Genomic DNA, 24,399 nt, shown 5'->3' with positions numbered 1-24,399 from the left:
AATGTTTCTGTGGAATTCCATGTCAGAAGAGACTTGCAATCTAAAAATGCTAGAAACATAGAGAACACTCTATATATTTTTTGAATGACTGTTAAGAACTCACTCTGATCCTAAATCTCCCTCAATTTTATATGCATAAAATGTCAGGAGAGGAAAAACCCTAAGTCAAGAGACCTGTGTTCCAATTCTACCCAGGCCAGTAATTAGGCCAGTAACGTGAGGTTGGTGATTTTGCCACTTTAGCAAAAAAGAGAGGAGTAAGCTGTGTTACTGATAGACCCCATCTAGCTCCCAAATTCTACAGCCTCTTGAACAAACCTGAAAATGGAGAATTCACAGGCAATTTCATGCCCCCATGATGTTTCCTCTAACTGAAATCTCCCATTTCCCCTCACCCTTTTAGAGAACTCTCGTTATACCTTCCATTAACTATCCATCACTTCTTCCATGAAATCTTCCCCCTGCTCAAATAGAACACAATGCTCTGTATTCTTTGGGCCCCTATGCTTGTATTGCATCTATTACAAATGACTGTTTATACACTGTCTACCATTTCTAGAGTCTCACATCTTGCACAATGCCTAGTACACAGAAGGTACTATGGATGTGTTTAAAGATTTGAGTCTACAAAGTTAAATTCGGTTCTTGTGAAGTTTTTGTATGCACTATCTGGGAGTTTAGCTTAATTTGAAGACACACACAGGCCAATATGCAGCACCAAAACCAAAGGTTTGTCCCAGTTAGAATCAAAGCAGTGCAAATTTATTCTGAACCAGTGCCTACACCAGTGCTTGCACAATGAATGATGTTTTTTAAATCAATAATTCTTTTCTTCTATCTTAAAGCCCTCAAGAGTATGAGTCATCACCTTCATAACCCTATCTCACACTGCCCTTATTTTTGCAGCTTCATCCACTTATAGCTGCTTTACAAATAAGCTTCCAAGAACTGGAGAGAAATATTTGTGTTTAAGTCCTAAACTGCAACTCTTATTTTCTCTGCTTATCTGTTGGTACAGAAATAATATTCAGGAAATTATACCAAATAACAAATAGATAATAACCAAAACTTTGTTCTTTCACTTCTGATAATAATTATTTCTACTTACGAGGTGTTCACTTCAGATTTTAAACTATCGGTGGACAAAAATCAAAACCAAAAATATTAGATTAACTTTTTTGGACTGTCAAGCAGCACACGGGCAAAATATCTTGAGAATTTATTAACTGCTACGTGTGATCTGACTGAAAAATTGTGTTCCAAATACTACAAACCCTCTAATGTGCTATCTACATTAGTTATGGCAAGATTCTTCTTATGAAGTAATATGCTTCAGATAGTGAACTTATCCATTACATTTCTGTAATTATTACTGAGCCATGGAAAAGCAGAATACTATTGTATTTATATTCAGAAAATACCACCCAAACCTTCTCTATCCCCTAGTTTCAGCCAAATATGGTTCTTCCCTGCTTCAAACAATTTTAGCTATGAGTTCCAAGAGACACAGGCCCATCAGAAGCCGTCAAGGACATACCTACATTGCTATTTCAAAGACAGCTTTTAAATTCTTGAAGAAATCAAAAAACAGCAATGCAAAAAATACTCAAGATGAGAAGTTTCAAGTGGAGATGCTTGGCTATCTTGATTCAAACTAAAATAGGAAGCAAAGACGTTTATGAAATCACTCAGTCCTCTCATCTAGTACTACCTATCTGACAAACTCAGAATCAACTTCTAGGATGAGCCTAAGAAAGAGGTTTCATAAGCTCAAATGTGTTAGGCAGGTTGACACAAGCCAAGCACCCCCTGTGCATATTAGAAATATTAGCAAGTCCACCTGCCGGTTAGCCTCTGTGATGGCTCAGTTTTGCTTAAACACCCTAAAAAGGATTAACATTCTAGATATAAGCTTGTGAAAATAAGGGTTAATTAAATTCTCAGGATTCAGGTGCCAATGTGATGACGAAAAATTATGGGAGGTGGGGAAAGAAGAAAATCTTTAAATGCTAATTTTCTCCACAACGGTAAAGGAGCATATGGGGTGGGTTTCAATCTCCGAGTTTTTATTAGCTTTCTAACCACAGATTAAACAGAGGTGAATCACAGCGAAGCCTTCAAAAGAGTAATTCCCCAGGGTGTAAGGTCCTGTTTTCGGAGGACCTGAGGCTTGTCTGCTGCCACCATACTCCCATCCGGCCACCCCATCTTTCTGCCCATCCCCCTCAACTCGTCTGCAATAAACGATAAGGGAAATAATGACGAGTACTAAATGTGACGTTGAGTTGGCATTTACAAATGATTTGCAAAACAACTCCCTAATCAACCCTGGGCACACTACCCAGACCCTATATGGTGGTTGTCTAAAAAGATAGAGCCCATACTCTTCAGGGGAGCACGCTGGGAGGAGGGGCACCTCGGGAAAGCAAGGCGCTCCAGTCCCCAAGACCCCAGGTTGTCACCAGAGGATCCTGACGCGCAAGCAGCCGCGTTGTGTTAAATCAACAAGACTTGTCACCCCAACCTCCCACTCCTAAAACCTAAGTGGGGAATGAAAAGGGTCCTGGGGTGACGGAAGAAAGTAGAAGCTCTATCTTCTGTGCTTGGGACCCAGAAATAAAAGCAATGAACAGGAGAGACGGAGACAGGCGACCGGGCACGCGTCGGATACGGGTCTTGCGGAAGAGTGGGAGGTATCTATATAGAGCGTGCAAACAAACGCAAGAGAAGAGCGAGAGGAAAGGTTGGGGTGATAGAGAAATGCGGACGCAGGCATTGGGGTCCGGGGAGAAAGAGCCTCCTTGGGGACCGGAGGATTCCCCGCCTGCTCGAAGCGGGCCGGGGAGGCGGCGGCGGTCAGGCAACGCGAGCATTCGGGGCAGGTTCCCCGAGACCTGGTGGGTGGGAACGCCCGGGTCAAGCAGCTAGGGGCAAAGCTGGGAGAGGGGTGGGGGACCCGCGGCCCAGGTCTCCTGAACAAAGCCGGTGCACGCTGGGCCTGGCTACTCACAACAAGAAGCTCATGTCGGCCGTGGCGTGGGCTGCGGGCTCGGCGGTCGCGAGGCCTCGGGGTGGCGGCGACGTCGGCGGCCAGGCAAGGATTAGAAGGAGGAGGAGGAGAGGAGGAGGAGGCGGGGAGCGCCGGCTGCTCGGCGGCTGCAACTTGTTCGGCTTTGCTAGTTCCAATGGCTGGCAGAGGGGGCGGAAGTGGGAAGCGCAAGGTTCGAATCACTCAGTGGGAGGAGAGGGAAAAAGGGGCGGGGAAAGGGCCACTTGCCTCCAGCACAGAGAACAACCACCCGGACCGCGGCGCCGCTCCCCCGGCCCTTCGTCTCCAGCCCCTCGCTGCCCCTACCCCGTGAGCTCTCGCGAGAGCGGCACGCGCCCACCCTCCCCCTCCCGTTGCGGCCCCGGGTCCCCTACTTTCTGGACACCTTTGCAGCCCCGGGCCACGCCCCGCAAGTGTGCTGGAGCCACCGTGTTTGGTCGAGGCCAGTCTACCCGGTTGGGGGTCGTGGCAGAGCGCTCCGAGCTGCTTAGCCGGGTTTCAGCGGTCAGGAAGGAAATTGGCTGCAACTCTGGGATGTCAGAGTCCTGCAGTGAGGGATGGAATTGCCACCAGAGTTCTGCCCACTGTGAGTGCCCAGATGAAATGTTGTGGAGTCTCTCTGCTACGTATGTAAAAACAGGAGTGAGTTTCATCTGATTGGAATGGTTTGGGTGTGGTTCCGCCAGAAGAGAGGAAAGGATCTAAATGGGCTTTCAAGGTCCCTGTCGTCTTATGGGCATGTTTTAAAACCCTAAACAAGTAGATGGTTAGGGTTCATCACTGTCTGAACAGGCAAGTGAGCCTGTCATCAGCAGCTGGGAAAACGGCTGTGGTGACATATCCAAGTTATATGGAGCAAATAGATTATAAAGCCTTGTCCTGGGCCCCTACTATGTGAAATGCAAGTCCTTCTATAAGGGAGTACTGAATTCTTTCTAGCTTCTAAAATGTTTTGTGCATCAGAGTGCTCAATGGCTATAATGGACTTGAGCCCCATAAATACTTAATCAGCGTTGCCACCAGCCCACCACAGCATTATCAATTTGGGTACCGATTTATTTTACGAAGAGATGTCCATCTTCTTTACTCACAACACCCGTCAAATCTACAAGTAACTTTTCAAAGAATCTTAACAAAATTTAAATTACGTGTGGCTAGTAACCCACCTTGGGCTAATAGACGTGAAGGAGGTGCCAATATGAAATGTGTTCTGTTGAGTTTATGTACTATTAGTTTGGCATGTTAGTAAATCAAACCATTTTTTAAAACAAGAAAATATTGAAGTGTTGATACTATCTCAGGAACAGCAGAGGTCACTGGAATAATTTGAAAAGACTTAAGGCTCCAAAGGTGCTGGAAAGGAGGGAGAAGGAGGCGTTATCTTACTATACTGAAAATCATGGATTTATGACATAAAAGCCCTGTGTTCCAGATTTTGATATGATACAGATTTAATATACAATTCTGTAAAGGTCTTCTGACAATGACTTGAATGACCAGATTAGGATATTATCTTTTATTTTGGGAAGAGTAAGTCTGTAAACCTGTTAGAACAACAGTTTCACCCCCTTTAAAATGAGCGCTTTGGATTATTACATGATCTCTAAGATATCTTCCAGTTCTAAAATTCTGTCATGCCAGGGACATCCTTTAGATTACTGGCAGACAATTTCCATCTGCTCCCTGGTTTGGGAGGCTGGCTTATGTAGCCTTGCTCTTGGTCTAACTAAATATAAATGAATCCTATGACTCTTGAGTCAGGGCAGTGATTGGGAGAGGACAGAATCTGCAAAAATACTGAGTTCTTTATCATACCACTAGGAGAATTGCCTGAAATTAACAGCTGATAACACATAAATGTATTGGTTGTAAAAATGAGAGAGGTGTCATGTTAATAATACAAAATATAATTTCAGAGGTTAGACATTTAAATCAAACAATGACTGTCACTTAAAATTATTCAGCACTTACAAATATTGGGCAGTTTAGAATCAAAGAGAGACTACATTCAAATAGAGATTTCTAATTCCATGTTCTTCTTCACCAATCCAAATTTCATATCACTCTCTTCCTAAAATTTCAATTTCAAGAAGTTACTCTCCTAATCAAAATCTTATTTTGTTTATGAAGCAAGATTATTAAAATTTATATTCTATCCACCAGTTTCTCAAAGAAGTGGAATTATAACATGAATTAGAATAGAATAGAATGTGAGTGGGTATATGCCTTCACATATCTTTAAATATTCATTCAAATTAATTTCTTTTAATAAACAAGTAAGTATATTTACATAAACAAACAAGATAATTATAAATTGTGGTAAGGTATAAAATAAACTGAATAATATGACAGAGAGTAGTGGTGAAGGAAGATCTAATTTAGATTGAGTGGTTAAGAAAGGCCTCTCTAAGGAGGTGAAGTTTTGCTGAGACCTGTAGGAAGAAGAAGGAGCCAGCCTTGCAAAGAGCTAGGCAATGATCATTTTCTGGTAGAGGGGATAAAAAGTACAAATGCTCCAAGATAAGAAAGAGCTTAAAGGGTTCTCAGAACTGAGAACCCTGGGCAGCCTGAGCAAGAAGAGTGGCATCAGATAAAGCTGGACATGTAGACTGAGGGCTGGCTGGGGCTCACAGCCATCTGGTTTTATTTTAAGAACATAGAGGAGTCAGCCGAGAAGTAAAATAGTAAGAAGTTAAGATAAATAATCTGAATAACATTTTATTTTTTTAATTTGGAAAATTTCAAACACATAAAGCGGGGAAGAAATTAGTATAATGAATCCATCACACAGCTCCAACGATTATCAGCTCATGATCCTTGATTAACATTTTAGAAAGATCACTCTCCCTTCTTGTGGAGAATGTTCCAGAGGAGGCCAAACATGTCAGCAGGGATGCCAGAAGACTTATTGTAATAGCACAATTGTTTCTCAACAGCTGTGACTTGGTTTAGGGTGGTGTCATTAATAATAGAAAGAAGAAGTTAATAATCTCAAAATGAACAGCACTTGGTGATTCATTGATTGATTATAGGGATTGGAGAAAAGAAGGAGTCAAAGACTACTCCTGTTATTTTGGCTTTAGTAACTGGTGGATGGTGCTGCCATTTAGTAAAATAGGGAAGATCTGAGTCACAATTTTGAGGTGAAACTAAAAGTTCCATGTTAGATATGTTAACTCTGAAATGTCTTTTAGACATCAAAGTTGCCATGTCAGGTAGAGTTTTGACAGCTGTGCAAAGTCTGGGGAGAGATCTGAACAGGAAATAAGAATGCAGGACACCTCAGTAAGTAAATATTGATAGTATTCAAAGCCTTAAGGTGGGCTTCCAAATAGGAATTTATATGCCAGATAAGAACAGACTTAGCAAAGTGTTACCTTTAAGCGTCTGTGTTTCTTTCTTCTCTTCCCAGATATCTCAGGTTTTTGTTCACCATTTACTTCCTCTCCTTCAGTTGTAGTTATATTCTCCTTTTCCTTCAAGGTGAGGGTTTCTACAATTATAAAGAAAATGATTCATCGCATCTTTTTATAGGATAAGTTAGTCACTGCCAATGTGTTAATTACTATGTTACCCTTCTCCAAGAAAATAACACCAGGTAAAGCCAAATTTCCAAGTAATAGGTCAGGGGAAATTTCTCCTTATAGAAGTATTTCAGTTTAAAAAAAAAATGAAATAGAGGGACTTCCCCAGTGGCGCAGTGGTTAAGAATCCACCTGCCAATGCAGGGGACACGCGTTCGATCCCTGGTCTGGGAAGATCCCACATGCCGTGGAGCAACTAAGCCCCTGCGCCACAGCTACTGAGCCTGCACTCTAGAGCCCGTGAACTGCAACTACTGGGCTTGCGTGCTGCAACTACTGAAGCCCGCAAGCCTAGATCCCATGCTCCACAGCAAGAGAAGCCACTGCAATGAGAAGCCCACGCACTGCAACAAAGAGTAGTCCCCGCTCACGTAGCCCCCGCTCACAGCAACTAGAGAAAGCCTGCACACAGCAACGAAGACCCAACACAGCCCAAAAAAATAAAAATGAAAGAAATAGGAATGATTAAATTATTATTAGAATATCACTATTTTTGCAACCCCTAATGGATTAATGGATCTAGACATTGATCACCAACGGCCACTAGTATCACAAGAGAGACAACCACACTTTATGTGTGTCCTGATGGAAGACTATATCATCACCTGTGAAGAAGTCTTGCCAACAAAATAGAACCTGAATCTGATCAAGCCTCTATATCAGATTGATCAAATTATAGGAAATATAAGGCACAGAAGAATATGGTAAAGAACATGTTAAATGACACAACAGGGATGCAAGCAACAAATCCAAACAGTGGGGAAAATATGCAGGACCTAATTTCTTCAACAAATGAATTGCAAGAAAAAAATAGAGCTGAAGGAGAGACATAGAGATTGAAAGATAAGACACATATCATCCAGCTGTAACATGTACAGTCATTTGCATCTCGATTCAAATAAGCAATCTGAAAAAGAACAATAGCAAATGTTTATGTCATTTATAGACAACCAAAAAATTTAAACGTTGGATATTGGATGTTACTAAGGACTAATTATTATTTGTAGTGATGATGTTGTGGCTGTGTTTTTTGAGTCCTTATTTTTTAGAAATATGTACTGAAATAATTGCAGATGAAATAATATGCCTGGGATTTGCTTCAGAATAGTGTGGGAGGGGGAAAGGAAGTAGGACTATAGATGAAGTGAGTTAGTAATTGTCAAAACCAGGTGATGAGTACATGAGGATCATTATACTGTGCTGTCTACTTCTGTTTAGTTTTGAAATTTTCCATAATAAAAAGAAAACGAACAAATAGCAGGTCTTATTTTGAAAAGGCCTAGAAAAAGTGTTACTGTTAATGGGGTTTTAAATGTTTAACATAGAAGATGAGTTTTCGGACTAAGGAGTTCTTTCCTTGCCTTCACATTAGCTAGCTTTTTCTACCAATATATATATAAATGTTCTTTTACCTGTAAAACTAAAAGCAAATATTCCTAATGCCAGAGAGAAGAAATGCAGAATTCAAACCCTGTAGCTAAATCTGAGCCTCAGTATTTCTTGAGTAGCTGTTCTCTTCTGATTCGGTAATGTGATCTGACTCTGAAAGAATAGATACCTGAACAACAAACATGAGATAAAGTATACCCCGGCAACAAATCTTTAGTAACCTGATAAAATGCATTCCATTGTGCAGGAGTGTTTTGGTTACATAATATCTAGATTGATGTGGTAATTATTCCATCTAATTAGTTTATTACATATTATTTTTGCTTTTATAACTACCATTTTTTGATTATTCCTGATGGGCCAATCACTATGCTAAGCTTTTTGTATATTTTATCTCTGTTTTATTTATTTCTTACACTTCCCCATGAGGTTGATATTAGGTGTTATTTTCCCTCTTTTATAGATAAGGAAACTAATGCTGAGAGGTTTTGTATGTAACTTGCTCAAGATCACATAGCTCGTAAGTACAATCAATTCAGTGAAGTCCATTTCTTTCCCCCGCTTCCCAGGATGACCTAAATTAGAATGAATATATTCTAAAGGAATTTTGGCATGCTACACGATCCCATTTAACATAGCTAACAATTCAACCTCATCCTTATCAATGGTCTTTAGATTTTAATCCTATATCTTCATTAAAGACACACCAATTAATGGTTATAAATGCTTCTCAAGGACATATTATTTTTTTTAACATCGGTATTGGAGTATAATTGCTTTACAATGTTGTGTTAGTTTCTGCTGTATAACAAAGTGAATCAGCTATATGTATACATATATACATATATACATATACATATATATACATATACATATATATATACATATCCCCATATGCCCTCCCTCTTGCGTCTCCCTCCCTCCCACCCTCCCTATCCCACCCCTCTAGGTGGTCACAAAGCACCGAGCTGATCTCCCCATGCTATGCAGCTGCTTCCCACTAACTATCTATTTCACGTTTGGTAGTGTATATATGTCAATGCTACTCTCTCACTTTGTCCCATCTTACCCTTCCCCCTCCCCTTGTCCTCAAGTCCATTCTCTACGTCTGCATCTTTATTTCGAGGACATATTATTTTAATGTAATAGAAACGAATGGAAGTATTAAAGGTTGTTTGTAAAGGTTGGCGTCTCTCAATGCATTCATTTATCACCAAAAACCACAGAGCATCAAAACACATTATAATGTGTTACAATGGAAGAAGGATCTTCCATTGATCCCAAACCAAAAACAGTACGCTCCCTTTCAAGATGTTCATTCCTTTGAAGGTGAATTTTGTGCTATAGGATGCTGGATTTAAGGGAATGATGAAGTGCAAATCATTTATCAACTCAACAAGTATTTATTGTCTATTATGGGCCTCTGTGAGCAAAAAAACAAGGATATAGTCACTGCCATTATGAATCCTATGGATCATTGAGAAATACAGGCAGTCAAACAAAGAAAAGCAAAATTAGAAATTGTGTGTCAGGAAGGAAAGGTCCATGTTGTATGTGAGTGTATTACAGGAACCTCACCTACTTTTTTTTTTTTTGCGGTACGCGGGCCTCTCACTGTTGTGGCCTCTCCCGTTGCGGAGCACAGGCTCCGGACGCACAGGCTCAGCGGCCATGGCTCACAGGCTTAGTTGCTCCGCAGCATGTGGGATCTTCCTGGACCAGGGCACGAACCCGTGTCCCCTGCATCGGCAGGCGGACTCTCAACCACTGCGCCACCAGGGAAGCCCCTGGAACCTCACCTATTTTGGTGGTCAGAGAATTGGATCCTATGCGTTCAGAAGTAAATAGTATGTATTTACTCCTTGCACTTAAATTCTTGATATATATATATATATATATATATATATATATATATATATATATATATATATATATATATATATAAACAGCATAATTTAATAAAACTTCTATCTCCCCACTCATCATTGCCAAACCATGTTGGTGTCTTAAAGCACCATGATATGGACTCCCCTGGTGGTGCAGTGGTTAAGAATCTGCCTGCCAGTGCAGGGGACAAGGGTTCGAGTCCTGGTCCACGAAGATCCCACATGTCTCGGAGCAACTAAGCCTGTGTGCCACAACTACTGAGTCTGAGCTCTAGAGCCCGTGAATCACAACTACTAAGCCCACATGCCACAACTACTGAAGCCCGCGTGCCCAGAGCCCATGCTCCGCAACAGGAGAAGCCACCGCAATGAGAAGCCCTTGCACTGCAACAAAGACTGGAGAAAGCCCACATGCAGCAACAAAGACCCAAAGCAGCCAAAAATAAAAAACAAATAAAAGCACTGTGATATAGAAATTTATTTTTGTTTGTGAGAAGCCAGTCTTTTAGAACTTTTCTGAAAGTGCTACTTTGAGTATAATGTTGAGGATCTTGGTCATAGGACAAACATCCTAAAAGATTTCTTACATGGGCCTTCGACTTGCTCAATAAATGTTGAATTTCTTGATCTGTCAAATTTACCCTGGTTTATAATTAATTAATTGTTTTTCCCATTAAACTTAAACCATGTAACCACTTTTCCAGTCAGCTGTATGGGGAGGAGGAAGACTCCTTTTGAACCTATTCAGAGCTGCTTTTCCCCAGTTGATGGTACATTGCCAAGGTCAGAAAGCCTAAAATTAACTCCACCAGCTGTGTTTTGGTTTGCTTCATATAGCACATGGACTCAGGGGGCTCAGTCTGCTGGGCTGGCTTGCTGCTTCAATCTACCGTGCTCTTAAAAGTTTGTTTGCCTGGAGTGCATGTTGTGCACAAGATGTGGTAACTAAGCAGCTTGAAAGTATATGGGGACTAAACAAATAAGTCTCTCCTTTAATCTCAAAAAAACCTAGCAACAATGTTGGGGGGAGGGGGGTGGGGGATGGAGGAGTCCCTACTGAGTACGTCAGTTGAGAGGCTTAACTTTTAACCTTGCTGAAGTTTTCCAGAGAGCAGGCTGCTGACGTGCTGTCAAAGACCAAGAGATGATGATGCAGTTTCAGGGACTCCAAGTGTTTAGCCCACCCATCTCCATGAGGTCCTTTAGCATGAAGGACCATATATAGACATAGAGAGTATCCCAACTGGCTGCAACTTAAAAATATCCTAAGGATCAGCAGCTGTTACTTTCACCCACACAAATTCACAGTTGGCTTAATTAAATTGCGCCTGTTCTCAAGCGCTGCAACCCTTTGGGTTGTGCCCTAGGTGCTTATGCTGCCTCCCCCATCTCCATTCCCGTCCTCAGAGTTAACTTAAAGCAGAATGGATGAATGAAAGGGATCACCTTATGAGCGGTCCAAGGTGTGCATCAATATAAATAATGAAATGTGGAAGTCAGATCTGGAATCCCTGCCTAGACAACCACTGGACTCCAGGGACCCTAAGTGGCCCCTAGCCTTGGCCATTTGTTCTCTCTTGCCCGTGGCTGCTCCCACACCCTCTTCTTGGCATCTGTCTCATGTTTTCCATAGTTGTCATAGTCACAACCACAGCAACCTGAGCAGACCACAATCCTCTTATAGCTGGAGACATGAGCTACTGCTTTACACAATATAATTCCCCTGTCCTGCACCAATAGGACTCTGGTCCCAGATAGTCAAACCATTTGTTTTCCCTCAGGAAAAATATTCCAACCCTCTCAGAATATCACTGTCCTTAAGGTCTATATGGCATCAGGGCAGCCAGGAAGCATCTACAGAGAAGATGACCAAGATAATCAGTCCCACCTTGAAATTTGACCAAGTATATCCAGATCCCTTATTTATATAGGCTGTACTCTGTGTTACCACACCAATCATTCCATTTGAGTATAGGACAAAAAGATTTAGTAAAATAAAACCATAGTAGGCAGGAAGATTTCCCATCCAAAATAGAGCTTTTAAAGGAAGTAATCTTGTAATGTACTCCTTAAGGGATAAGGAGTGAGATCTTCCTGGAGCCCTGCAGGATAAAGGACCACTTATAAGAATCAGTGAGTCAGTAACATTTTTTGAAGATCTACCATAAACCAGTTACCCATGCTAAGGGTGAGGATACAAAAGCAAGGTGCAACGTTACCACACTCAGGGAGCTCGTTTCTAGTGGCAGAGACTGACTTATAAACAAATAATTGCAGCACGAAACCACCCCTCTTACAACAGGATTATATGCAAAGGACTACAGGAGCCCAGCTAATGAAAGAGTGTTAATTTGAGGAGGAAGATAGGGTCCAAGAGAGTTTTACCCAAAAAGCAAGTCTTAAAGGGTTAGTAGACTTTCTCCAGGTAAGGAAGGGGTGATGGAGGAGAAAGAGGCAGACAATGGCATTGCAGAAAGATGATGCAGCACGTGTAAATCCCAGAGTCATGAAAAAAATACATGTATAGGCAAAGGAATTGTTGACTGCTACGACCATTTACACCTTAGTATGAACTCTTATTCATTCGACAAACATTTATTAAGCACTAACTATATGCCAGTTACTTATGTAAGCATTGGAGGTATAGTAGGGTACAAAACTAAGTCCCTACCCCCAGGATGTTTACATTCTAGTGAGGAGGAGATATTCTGAATTTGTCAGTGTATTACCTCTCTAGTTGTATTTGCATTTTAATTGTCCCTGATTATGGCATGAAATCTCAAGCCTTATTAAAGGAAAATTTTAGAAGAATAGAGGTATCAGGAATCAAGTAGGGAAGAAATTTTAGAGTCAAAATTCTGAAGACAAAAGCAGACAATAGTTCCAATGCTCATTTGAACTCCGCTTCAGCTGATATCACAGAATCACAAATCCAGTCCAGTAGGAGGTGCTGTGAATATTTAAAATACAGCCTTTAGCCATAAACTCAATGGCTGTGTGGCCAAATGGCAGGCCTAAAATTGGAGCAGGTGTGTGTGTGTTTAGAAATTAGGCTGGATCCACTACTGTGTTCCCGGGAACAAAGCCTCCTTTTTCTCTCCTTGTTCTTTCCTCCTTCTGGTAACCTCCAGGGACCTGTGTCATCTATCAGAGTTCACTGTCTCAGGGCTGTCATGCTTGCAAATTCCATAAATCTTCCCCAGATCATCAACAACCTTCACAGGAGCTGGGGGCAGGGGGGAAGGTGTTGGCTACACAGCGTGGCTCAAAAGGCCAGTTCCTCCCAGGAGGCCTCAGTGGTTACTCTGGATAAAGCAGCTCTTTGTTCCCTGTGGTACTCTGGAGCCAACTGTGGCTGCCTGTCCTGCCATGGCTCTTAGAGAGCTTGTATAATCATGGAAGCATATGAGAATCTAAGCCAGTGCTGGAAAGGGACCACAGAATCTTCGGGAAATGAGAGGAACTAATATTTATTTTCTGTTGCATAATTTTCTGCCAGTATCTTGCAAAGCTCTTTATATCTTACTTAATTCTCACTACAACCTTATGAGGCAGATGTTATTGTCCCAGTTCTCTGGATGAGGATATTAAATCATATCTAATATATGTAATACCAGTAATAAGTAGTAGATCCAGAATTTGAACCGAGGTCTATCTATTTCATGGGGTATCAAAACATCCTAGAGCTTTGTATATTTAAGGAGTTGGGATTTTAGGTAGTACACAAACACAGCATTATATAATATTGAATTACATAATAGGGAAGTTCTCACCTTTAAATTCATTTTCATTTCTTCTGATTATATCAAAAAGAAAGTCTTGGTTTGATGCTAGTATGTCTTTAACACCTCTCTAACACTTAGTCTCCCTTTTTATAAAAGAGCCCCAGGCTTTAGACCCAGAGACTTCAGCAGGCAGCAATATCTAGCTAGAGCCTAATAGTATTTTGCTCTAATTGAATTTATTTACATGTTCTTCTGCTACATGAGACACATAATACCGGTTTTCGGGCTTCCCTGGTGTCTCAGTGGTTAAGAATCCACCTGCTAATGCAGGGGACACGGGTTCGAGCCCTGGTCCTGGAAGATCCCACATGCCGCAGAGCAATTAAGCCCGTGCGCCACAGCTACTGACCCCGTGTGCCACAACTACTGAAGCCCGCCCGCCTACAGCCCATGCTCTGCGACAAGAGAAGCCACCACAATGAGAAGCCCACACACCACAACGAAGAGTTGCCCCCATTCACCGCAACTAGAGAAATCCCGCATGCAGCAACGAAGACCCAACGCAGCCTAAAATAAATAAATTTTAAAAAATACTGGCTTTCATTTATACTAGTGATATAAAATTGAGCCTATTAGTTAAGCTCAGGACCTCTAGCATCCAACCATCCAGATTCAGCTACTTTCTAGCTGTTTGACCTTGGACAAGTTAGTTAACCCTCAGTTTCCTCACTTGTAAAATAAGTTTTATGGTGTTATCTACTATATAAGGTTGATGTGTAGATTCAATGAAATATTGTACATCAGGCACTTAGAACAATATTTAAAATATCCTACTGTATAGCACAGGGAACTATACTCAATATTTTGTAATAACCTATAAGGGAAAAGAATCTGAAAAAATAGATATATTTATGAATAACTGAATCAGTTTGCTATACACCTGAAACTAATGCAACATTGTAAATCAACTATACTTCAGAAAAATATATATATACTATTGCTTAATAAATGTTAGTTATGATGAAGTTTAAAAGAAAATGAGCTGATTTACATCAGGATTTCTCATCTTTGGTACTGCTGACATTGTGGGCCAGGTAATTCTTTGCTGTGGGAGGCTGCCCTATGTATTGTAGGATGTTTGGCAATACCCCTGCCCCCTATCCACTAGGTGGATATCCACCCAGTTATAACAAACAAAAATGTCTCCAGACATTGCCAACTGTTCTCCTGGGTGCAAAATCATCCCTGGTTGAGAACGACTGATTTAGGGGAAAATATTAGGTAAAAACCATATTTAGATATGACAAACATCTAAACACATAATGGGAAAAATTGAAGTTTGGGAAACACTGCTCTAAGACAGTACTATTTGAAGTTTAATTCTAAAAATCAGAAATTACTATTTTTATTTGCAGGTTTATGACAATGTTCTAAGTTTCCTATCAAAGCTAAAAGTATTCAAACAACTTAGAAGGGGCTAGACTAGTCAGTACATGAAATTCATCTTTATTCTTCTTTGACCTTCTCTTCTCCTGCCTTCTAGTGTGCCACCCAACACCTCCCTCTGCACACATTCTCCTGAACTGACTAGGCAACATCCTTCATCCAGACTTCTTATACACCCCCTCCCCAATCGAGTACTCTTCTCTTCCCCCAGTGCTCTATTCCCTGCTTTTTGAATTCATGTAAAAATGTAATTGATGCCATATCAGTGTGTTTTCAGTTACAGACAGCAGAAAACTATACTCTTAAATGGTTGAAACAATGAGGAAATTTATTGGTTCACAGAAATGAAGTTCAGAGATTGGGAGGTTTCAGAGTAATGTTAATTCAGTGGCTCCAGCTCCAATTTTCTATGGTTCCCTGTAGTCTGCCCTTCTCTGTGTGCTAGCTTCATCCTCCGCTTGGTGATGAATTGACTACAGCAGTTTGGGACCTCATATTCACAGGCAACCATGTTCACAGGACGTTAAAAGAAATTTGCCTCTGGAAGTTATCCAGTGCCTTTAATGAAAGTTCAGCCTCAGGTTATTCGGCCTTATAAGTTAATTTGCCTTTAATGATTAGATGCCTGAAAAACTCTCTCTCTGAAGTTCATTAGTTTCCTGGGTTGTTGATAGATTAAATGAGATAATATAAGTGAAAGCACTGTAAACTGATTTGTAAACTGATATGTAATTGTAAGATATCTTCTCTTGGAAGGGTCTTTTTTTTAAAGAATAATCGATCTACTGAACTAGATGATTCATAGTGGAGTTTATTGTACAAACACTCATAGAAAAACAATGGTGCATGAATGCCAAAGAAACCTCAAAACTGGTGCCTTAATAAAGCCAAACAGATCTCAAGGAGACCTGGTGATTGATTCTAGACTGAAGACAGCTCTGGACTACTCAGCAGCAGAATTTGTGGACCTTATTATGCTCTGCATTGATATGGCTCAGCTATAATAAATGTTTCTACTTTCTTCTGTCCTGCTCCCAACTGGCAAATTATTTCTGCACTTGTAATTCAAATTGCCAGGATGGGGATGACGATTGACTTAGCCAATACCTCATCTATTTTTGGATTAAACCCTTTACCCAGGCCACATCAAAGGCCACTGGCCAGCTTGTGGGGAGGATGTGCTTGGTCTCCATGCTTAATAATGTCTTTCAAAACCTAAATGAATCTCATTTCACACTACACAATATGTTCTTGCACAAATCAAGAAATTGATTTAAGTAAATAGAATGTGTAAAAACATCAGTACTCTGAAATTAGACTATAAATGTAATACAGTTCTCTACCCAACAGATATACCCATAGGATGGGGACTTCAAAAAAAAAGAATTTTCAGGGCCTCCCTGGTGGCGCAGTGGTTGAGAGTCCGCCTGCCGATGCAGGGGATACGGGTTCGTGCCCCGGTCTGGGAGGATCCCATATGCCGCGGGGCGGCTGGGCCCGTGAGCCGTGGCCGCTGGGCCTGCGCACCCGGAGCCTGTGCTCCGCAACGGGAGAGGCCACAACAGTGAGAGGCCCGCATACCGCAAAAAGAAAAAAAAAAAAAAAAGAATTTTCAGAAAAACTGAAATGGGCAAGTTTAGCCAGGAAAATTTTAAAAAAATAAGGGTAGTGAGGGGGTGATCAGGCTACCAAATATTAAAACATTATAAAATTACAATGTTTAAAAGCTTGAAAAGAAATCTAGATCAATGAAAGGGAATAGGAAGAAAACAAGAAAAATAGATTATTCAGTAAATGATGATGAGACAACTGGAGAACCATCTGAAAAATCTTGGATCCCTACTTTAATTTCTTACCAAATTAAATTGTGAATGGATCAAAGATTTAAACATAAAAATTGAGTCCATAAGAATACTAGAAAAAACATTGAAAATTTTTTTTATAATTTCATCAGGGAGAAAGCCTTTCCAAGCTTGACATAACTCCAGAATCCAAATCCACACAGATATTCATAGCAGATATTGATAAATCTGATAAATGAAAAAAATTGCCAATAATGAAAAATATTAATAACAAAATTTAAAAATGGATAATTTGGGAGAAATATTTACAACATATTACAGAGGTAGTGCTTATTTCTTCACTTTATAAATAGCTCTTATAATTCAATAAGAAAAAGATCACAACACAATTTTTTAAAATAGAGGGAAAAATACATAAACAATATTTTACAGCTGGTAAGTAAATGAGGCAGATCTATATAAACTGATCTTAAATTATCTTTCAGTTATATTAGTAAGAGAAAAAAGGATATGGTAGAGGATAAGGAATCAGTCATAGAGGATGATTAGTTCTCAAGAGTGGGGATTCTGGCTAAACTGATTTAGCAGGATTCTTCCTAAAACTGGGCAATGCAGGCAAACATGTCGGCCCAAAGGTCAAAACCTACTTGAAAAGATGGCTCAGAAGAGCCTGACTAAAGTTTGATCAAGGAGAGAGTCTTTGTTGATAGTCATAGATTCCAGGGATTAGGAAAAGGGGGTTATTATTCTGCCTACCACCAGGCAAATTGATCAGCCAAAGAGAATCAACTGAAAAACTATTATAAGCAATAAAATAATTCATTAGATTGGCTGAGTATAAAATTAATGTATAAATTAATATAAAAAAGGCAACATCCCATCCATCTAGCAACTAAAATTATAAAATACATAGAAATATCTATGTTCTTGATTATGCAAGAAAACAGTAAAAGTGTTGTTGAGAAGGGAAAATATCAACCTGGGATCAGAATTAGAAAGGAGAATTATTTTTCAATGTACCCTCTTTTGCATCATTTAAGTCACTTCATAGCCATATGCTGTTAAACATATGAGTCTGATCTTGTCACTGCCTATTTAAAATTCGGTATTGGTTTTTTGGTTGTTATTGCTGCTTGCCAGAATTGTTTTTGTGGGTTTGTTTTTGTTTTTGTTTTTGCTGTCTATTATCCAACTCCCTTTTCCTATTTTGGGAGAATCTGCTATTGTGTATGGTTTCAGTAGGACTCAGTGCCCCATCATTTTCATGGAAACTGAAGGGGGAAGAAATGGGATCCTCCTGCCCTGGGCATAGACTCTGGAGGTGGTTACACTGAAGCCAGGGACACTTAGATCTGTCATGGGAATCTGCAGAAGCATCCCACATGGGTGGAAGTGTTCCATTATAATTAAAAACAGCCATTGTACTTTGTGGTTTTTTGCTTGTTTGTTTTTGTTTTTATTTATTTGACTGCGTCGGGTTGTAGTTGCGGCAAGTGGGATCTTCATTGAGGCATGCCGGCTCTCTGGTTGAGGACCATGAGCTCAGTAGTTGTGAGGTGTGGGCTTAGTTGCCCCGCGGCATGTGGGATCTTAGTTCCCTGACCAGGGATCGAACCCGCGTCCCCTGCCTTGGAAGGTGGATTCTTAACCACTGGGCCACCAGGGAAGTCCCTGTACTTTGTGTTTTTGACCCAAAGGAGCATCTTGATTTTTTTCTGTTTTCCAGATCTTATCTTCAGCCTCTTGCTGATGTTGTGAATCCGAAAAACTAAGTAATAACATGTGATTTTTTCCCTATTTCTTGCGATCAAAAACCCTAATTCCAGATATCAGTCAAACCGCTTAGCAAGTCATACAAGGACCCTCCTTTATTTTTAGGCTTATCTCTAGTCTACCTCATTCCCAGTACATACCTGGATTTTCTATAATTTCCCAAATATGCCATGCCTTTTTACCCCTCTATACCCATATAGAATATTTTCTTTTCCCAACAGAGAAGTAAATGCCTTCTGAGCTTTTAATACTCACTTAATTCAACCATACTTTCTCTGAATCATCCCCTCAGTACTTTCTCTCTTAATTCTATGGTCTATTACAGTATTTATCATATTATGTCTAAAGTATTTGAACTATTCTGTATCAGACTGAGAATTCTGAGGTTTGATCAGACCACCAGGGCCTGGTCCAGCACATGGCATGTTGAGTCACCTTAATAAATGTTAATTGACTACATGAATGAAATTAGTTAAATGCATTTTTTATGACTCAAGATTATTTTGACCACCATCACCCTTTTTTTTTTTGTCCATTTCACTATAGCTCTTTGGGGTTATTAAAGGGTAGAGTATGATTTGTTCCTTTAAAAGTCTATTTAATATTTGGCAGCTTACAAATAGCTTCCACATATATTTTCTTAGTTGATTTTTGTTACAATCATGTGTGGCAAACTAGGGTAATGAGTTTCAGAGAGATTAACTTTCCTAAGATTATATGACATATATATATGGTAATAATAATATAAAATTAATAAAGGAAAAACATGTAACATTTACTTAACACTTACTATGTCCAAACACTTTTTTTTTTTTTTTTTTTTTTACTTGCTGTATCTAATGTGATCCTTTCTACCGCATGGTAAGTATTATTATTATCCAGTTGTGTGGTTGGGGAAGCTGAGATCACCAACTAGTAAATGGTGAAACTGAACTTGAACTGTTGAAATGGAATCAGTGTCCCAAATCATTATGCTACTCTGGTAATTTTACTGTAACCTCCTGCTGTTATTAATGGCCATACTTATGGCTTCCTATAGCTTCTTTTTCTGCTATTTTCTTGCAATGCCATCTTGCTGCTGCTAATTCACTATTTCTTATCTGTGCTGGAAAACAGATAAGTAAACTTATTGTGTCTAAAATTAAGAGGAGGAAATGAATGAATATCTATGGTTTCTGTAACATCTTTTACGGGAAAAACTTTATTTTGTTGTTGTTCACTTTTTGATTCTCCATCACATTCTATTTAGTGAAAGTCCCAGAAAAGTGCCCCTTCTCAAATAACTTTATTTGAGTTAACTCATGCAATTGACCTGAACACAAGTTTCTCTAAGTAGTCAATAATGAGGCATTGGAGTGACAGTAATCTGGAAGCCATAATCTGTTTTCAGCCCTTGAGCTCATCCACCTGAAGGAGAGAGACAGTCGCTGGCTCAGTGAACCCACCACGGAGTGTCTATACTATAAACTGCTCAGCAGTATTAAATGACTGAAATGTTAAGTGGATAATACTTTGCCAAAGGAGCAGAGCTCACAGATTCAGAAGAGCTACTGAGCTCTAGAATACTTGTTAGAAATTGCCTTTTTGTTAGTTTATTCTTTCATTAGTGTATATTTTTCTTTACTACAGCTTCTTTTCTTTTTATCATTTACATATATGCATTTATATATCATTTGCATATGTATGTATCACAAAAAAAGACCAGAGAGCTCGAATTTGCTTCCATCACTGGCAGTAGAAAAAAGCCCACTTTTGTATGTGTACTACTTAAACAGCACAATAATGGGTAGTTACCCATGAATGGGTATTCATGTAGTTTCTTTCAGAAAAATGTTTGAGTCTGATTTCACTCATTCAGTTCATTTCATGCACATTTACCATGTGCCCAGCACTCTATAGGTACAACAGTAGTGAACAAAATCAATATGGTTCCTAGCTTCATTGAGATTATGTCTCTTGGTGTATGGCCTCATTGTATAATCAACTTTTATTTTTAATTTATAACCCAAGGTCATCATAAAATTCTACCTGTAAAATTTTTATAACAATATGAAACTTCTCAAATATAATCCCTCAGAAAATATGGGGCCAAATATACTCATTGAATTTTAGTGCTGAGATACATTTTTAAATAGGCATATATTATGCTTTTCTGCTGTCTTAAATTTCATTAGGTACTATATTAATTTCCTATTGCTACTGTAACAAATTGCCACAAGCTTAGCAGCTTAAAAGAACACAAATTTATTATTTTACAATCTGGAGGTCAGAAATCCAAAATGGTATCTTACTGGGCTAAAATCAACTTGTCATCAGGGCTTTGTTCCTTCTGGAGACTCTAGGGGAAAATCCACTTCCCTGTGTTTCCTAGCTTCTAGAGGCTTCCTGCATTCCTTGACTTGTGGCTTTGTTCCTCCATTTTCAAAGTGAAACACCACTTTGTTAACTGTGGTGAGATTATGGAAATTATTTTAATTTTTTTCTTTTCAGCATTTTCTGATAGATCATGTTTTCTTTTTATAATACAAAAAAAAAGAACATTATGACAAGATTCTGTTCAGAAAACACTTTAAATTCCTGTGCAACTAGAGCATGAGTGCATAGAACAGATCAGTAGGAATTGAGGCTGTTCAGATCCAGTTGGAACCAGACCAAGACCAATATTGTAGCCTGGGTAATGATCTTAGCTTGACCTGATGAGCAGTGGAGAATTGTGGGAGATTTTTAAGCAGATGATTACCAATCATATTTGTAATTTAAAAACAAGCTGTAATTATAGATTTTACTAATATAAGATAAACTTTACTACTATTTTATAAACCCACCTTTTAGATTCACAAACTATAATTTAGTTGTCTCTGTTGTTAATCTAGGCCATTTCTTCATACCATCAGGCTGATACCAATTTTTAATTCACTTTACTATGAAAATGAAGCATTTACTTTATGCTCCTATGGATAAATGGCTGGATTCTTCACCTTTTGTCTATGGATATCTGGTTCATACTCAAACACTACTGTTTCAAGTGAATCAGAATTTCTCCATTGTCAATGGAAGTGGAGTGGGAAAAATTTCAGCAAATTTTTATTATTCATTAGCCCAAGTATCTTCTTGACCTTTGGCCAGGGGGTAAAGCAGTAGTGTTGATTAGTAGGTTTGGTTCTGATAGGTGGGATTTAGGACACAGATTTTCAGAAACATGCTTGTAGGGATCAGCAGAAGCTGCTGGGGGAGGAACTAATTGGGTGAGAACCATGCCTCCATCCCCAGCCCCAGACACAGGGACGGGACCACAAGGTAAATGCCTTATTTATCTACTTCATAGTATTTATTATGTTTTGTATGAGATTAATTTGAAAGAAAAGACATAGGTTTGAAAATCTTGGAAAACACTATTCTAGCCCATTTTTAGAGTGACATTAGGAGCTATGGCTCTATACTCAGCTTATAATGAAATAATGGGTAAGCTCCTTGTCTAGCTGTGGCTTTACACACTCCTTAGATGTCTACACACATACCACCCACTGCGTCTCATAATGCATCCAGCCTGCTAGGAGGATAAGAATTTAAATTTCATTTCAAGGGCACAACAGCTATTTCAAATATTTAGTCATTAAAGGAAATTAATCAAAGATTCCTTCATAATTATTGCCCTAATTATCTGAATAAATATTGTCTCCTAGAATTGGCTTACTTCCACTGAAAGCAGCTTACTGTCATGATCTAGCTCAGCAAACATGAATTATTATAGTTGCTTTGAACAAAATATGTAGTTTATAGTTACTAGATTTAAAAATTACCCAATATACTTTCTTTTTTTTTAGTTGAAGTATAATTGACTGACATTATTATATCAGTTTCAGGTGTACAACATAGTGATACGATATTTTTGTACATTGCAAAATGATCACCCCAATCAGTCCAGTTACATCTGTCACCATACAAAGTTATTACAATATTATTGACTATATTCCCTATGCTATGACCTATTTATTTTTTAACTAGAAGTTTGTACCTCTAAATCTCCCTCACCTATTTCACTCATTCCCCCACCCTCTAATATACTTTCTTGAATGTATAAATAACAAAGTACAAGCAAAACAAAACTGGATTTCTTTCGTTTTTGGGTTTTTTTTTTTTTTTTTGCGGTACGCGGGCCTCTCATTGCTGTGGCCTTTCCCGTTGCGGAGCACAGGCTCCGGACGCGCAGGCCCGGCGGTCATGGCTCACGGGCCCAGCCGCTCCGCGGCATGTGGGATTTTCCCGGACCGGGGCATGAACCCGTGTCCCCTGCATCGGCAGGCGGACTCTCAACCACTGTGCCACCAGGGAAGCCCTGGATTTACTTCTTAATTCTGACAAAAGTAGTCATCTTCTTATGACTGAAAGGAGAGAAGCAGAGCAATTACTTTTCAATATATTAATAGAATTCTATTCACTTGCTGAAGAGTGTATTTTGTAATACAATTTATTCAGTATGTTAGTTTTACTTTTTAAAAATTTGACCAGTGACTATCAAGCAATAATTAACTGAGATCTGTCTACTTAGGATTAATACTACTGAAAACTGGTCTCAATTTTACTTTTCTACAACAGCCTTAGTAAGTCAATGAAAAATCAGGCCCACAGCTACTGTTAAAATGAAACTGTCTTTAAGTTTCTATTTAGCTGCATAAAAGAAACACCACTTTAATTTTTTTAATGAAATGGCTTTGTTATTAGTTAATATCAGGTTACTTTCACAAAATCACATATTGTATTGATGGATTACATCATTACAACTCAAGCTCTACCTTTTATTCAGTTTGGGCAAATGAAACCAAATTTCAAATAGGAGATTTCATATTTCTAAAAATATTAACTCGTAGTAGTCAGATGACAAAGAAGGATGGGACAAGTCAATAAATACTAATTACTGACATCCACATAGGAACTGCAGATTTTCAAACCTTTTTCATAGGTATTATGCTCATAAGAATTGATTGTTTCACAACAATTATTATCATTTTTCTCCTCAAGTACCTTGAAGAACAGAAGATATGGAGGAGGTAAACACAAAAATATTTATGAAATTCAAAATACGTGTTAAAACAAACTTAAAAGTGCTTGAAGAAAAAAGTGCTTGAAGACAGTTTAACTATTGGGCTGGCCAAAAAGTACATTCTGTTTTTAAGTAAAAATAAAAGACACATTTTTCATTTTCACCAAGAACTTTATTGAACAACGTATTCACCCTTTTGTTCCACTACCTTCTGCCATTTTTCAGGCAACTTCATCTTCTAATTCCATCTTCCCAAAACGTTTTATCTTTTTGAGCAAAGAACTATTCCAGGTGCCTTTTACTGTTCCTTTGCTTCCAGGGAATTGACATTTTTTTCCATTAAGAGAATTTTGTAAAGACCTAAATAAATGGAGATCCGAAGGTGCAGTGTCTGGTGAATATGGCAGATGAATCAGAACTTTCTACCCAAGCTGTAACAGTTTTTGCCTGGTCATCAAAGAAACATGCAGTCTTGCATTATCCTGATGGAAGATTACATGTTTTCTGTTGACTAATTCTGGATGCTTTTCGTCGAGTGCTGCTTTCAACTGGTCTAACTGGTAGCAGTGCTTGTTGGAATTAATCGTTTAGTTTTCCGGAAGGAGTTCATAATACAGGACTCCCTTCCAATCCCACCATATACACAACATTACCTTCTTTGGATAATGACCAGCCTTTGGTGTAGTTGGTGGCAGTTCATTTCG

The 24,399-nt window shown here is 39.2% G+C and overlaps 2 protein-coding genes across 2 annotated transcripts in view; one reads left to right on the top strand and one right to left on the bottom strand.

Annotated features, from left to right (window-relative positions):
• MOB1B (MOB kinase activator 1B) overlaps positions 1 to 3,492 on the bottom strand; it is a 63,968-nt gene extending 60,476 nt beyond the window's left edge. The window contains exons 1-2 of the mRNA XM_060113292.1: positions 3,435 to 3,492; positions 3,011 to 3,189 (exon numbers count right to left, since the gene is read on the bottom strand). Of these exons, the coding sequence (XP_059969275.1) occupies positions 3,011 to 3,024 (14 nt within the window). The 5' untranslated portion in view covers positions 3,025 to 3,189; positions 3,435 to 3,492. The remainder of the gene's footprint in view (positions 1 to 3,010; positions 3,190 to 3,434) is intronic.
• Positions 3,493 to 3,606: 114 nt separating this feature from the next.
• Positions 3,607 to 24,399, top strand: part of GRSF1 (G-rich RNA sequence binding factor 1) — a 54,513-nt gene continuing 33,720 nt past the window's right edge. Inside the window, exons 1-2 of the mRNA XM_060113276.1 lie at positions 3,607 to 3,635; positions 8,486 to 8,542. The gene's annotated coding sequence lies outside the window, so the exon portion shown is untranslated. The remainder of the gene's footprint in view (positions 3,636 to 8,485; positions 8,543 to 24,399) is intronic.

This window comes from Mesoplodon densirostris, chromosome 1 (assembly GCF_025265405.1).
Source record: "Mesoplodon densirostris isolate mMesDen1 chromosome 1, mMesDen1 primary haplotype, whole genome shotgun sequence".
Lineage (NCBI taxonomy): Eukaryota > Metazoa > Chordata > Mammalia > Artiodactyla > Ziphiidae > Mesoplodon > Mesoplodon densirostris.
Note: the sequence above shows the minus strand (reverse complement) of the source record. Positions and strands in the feature narration are given on the sequence as shown.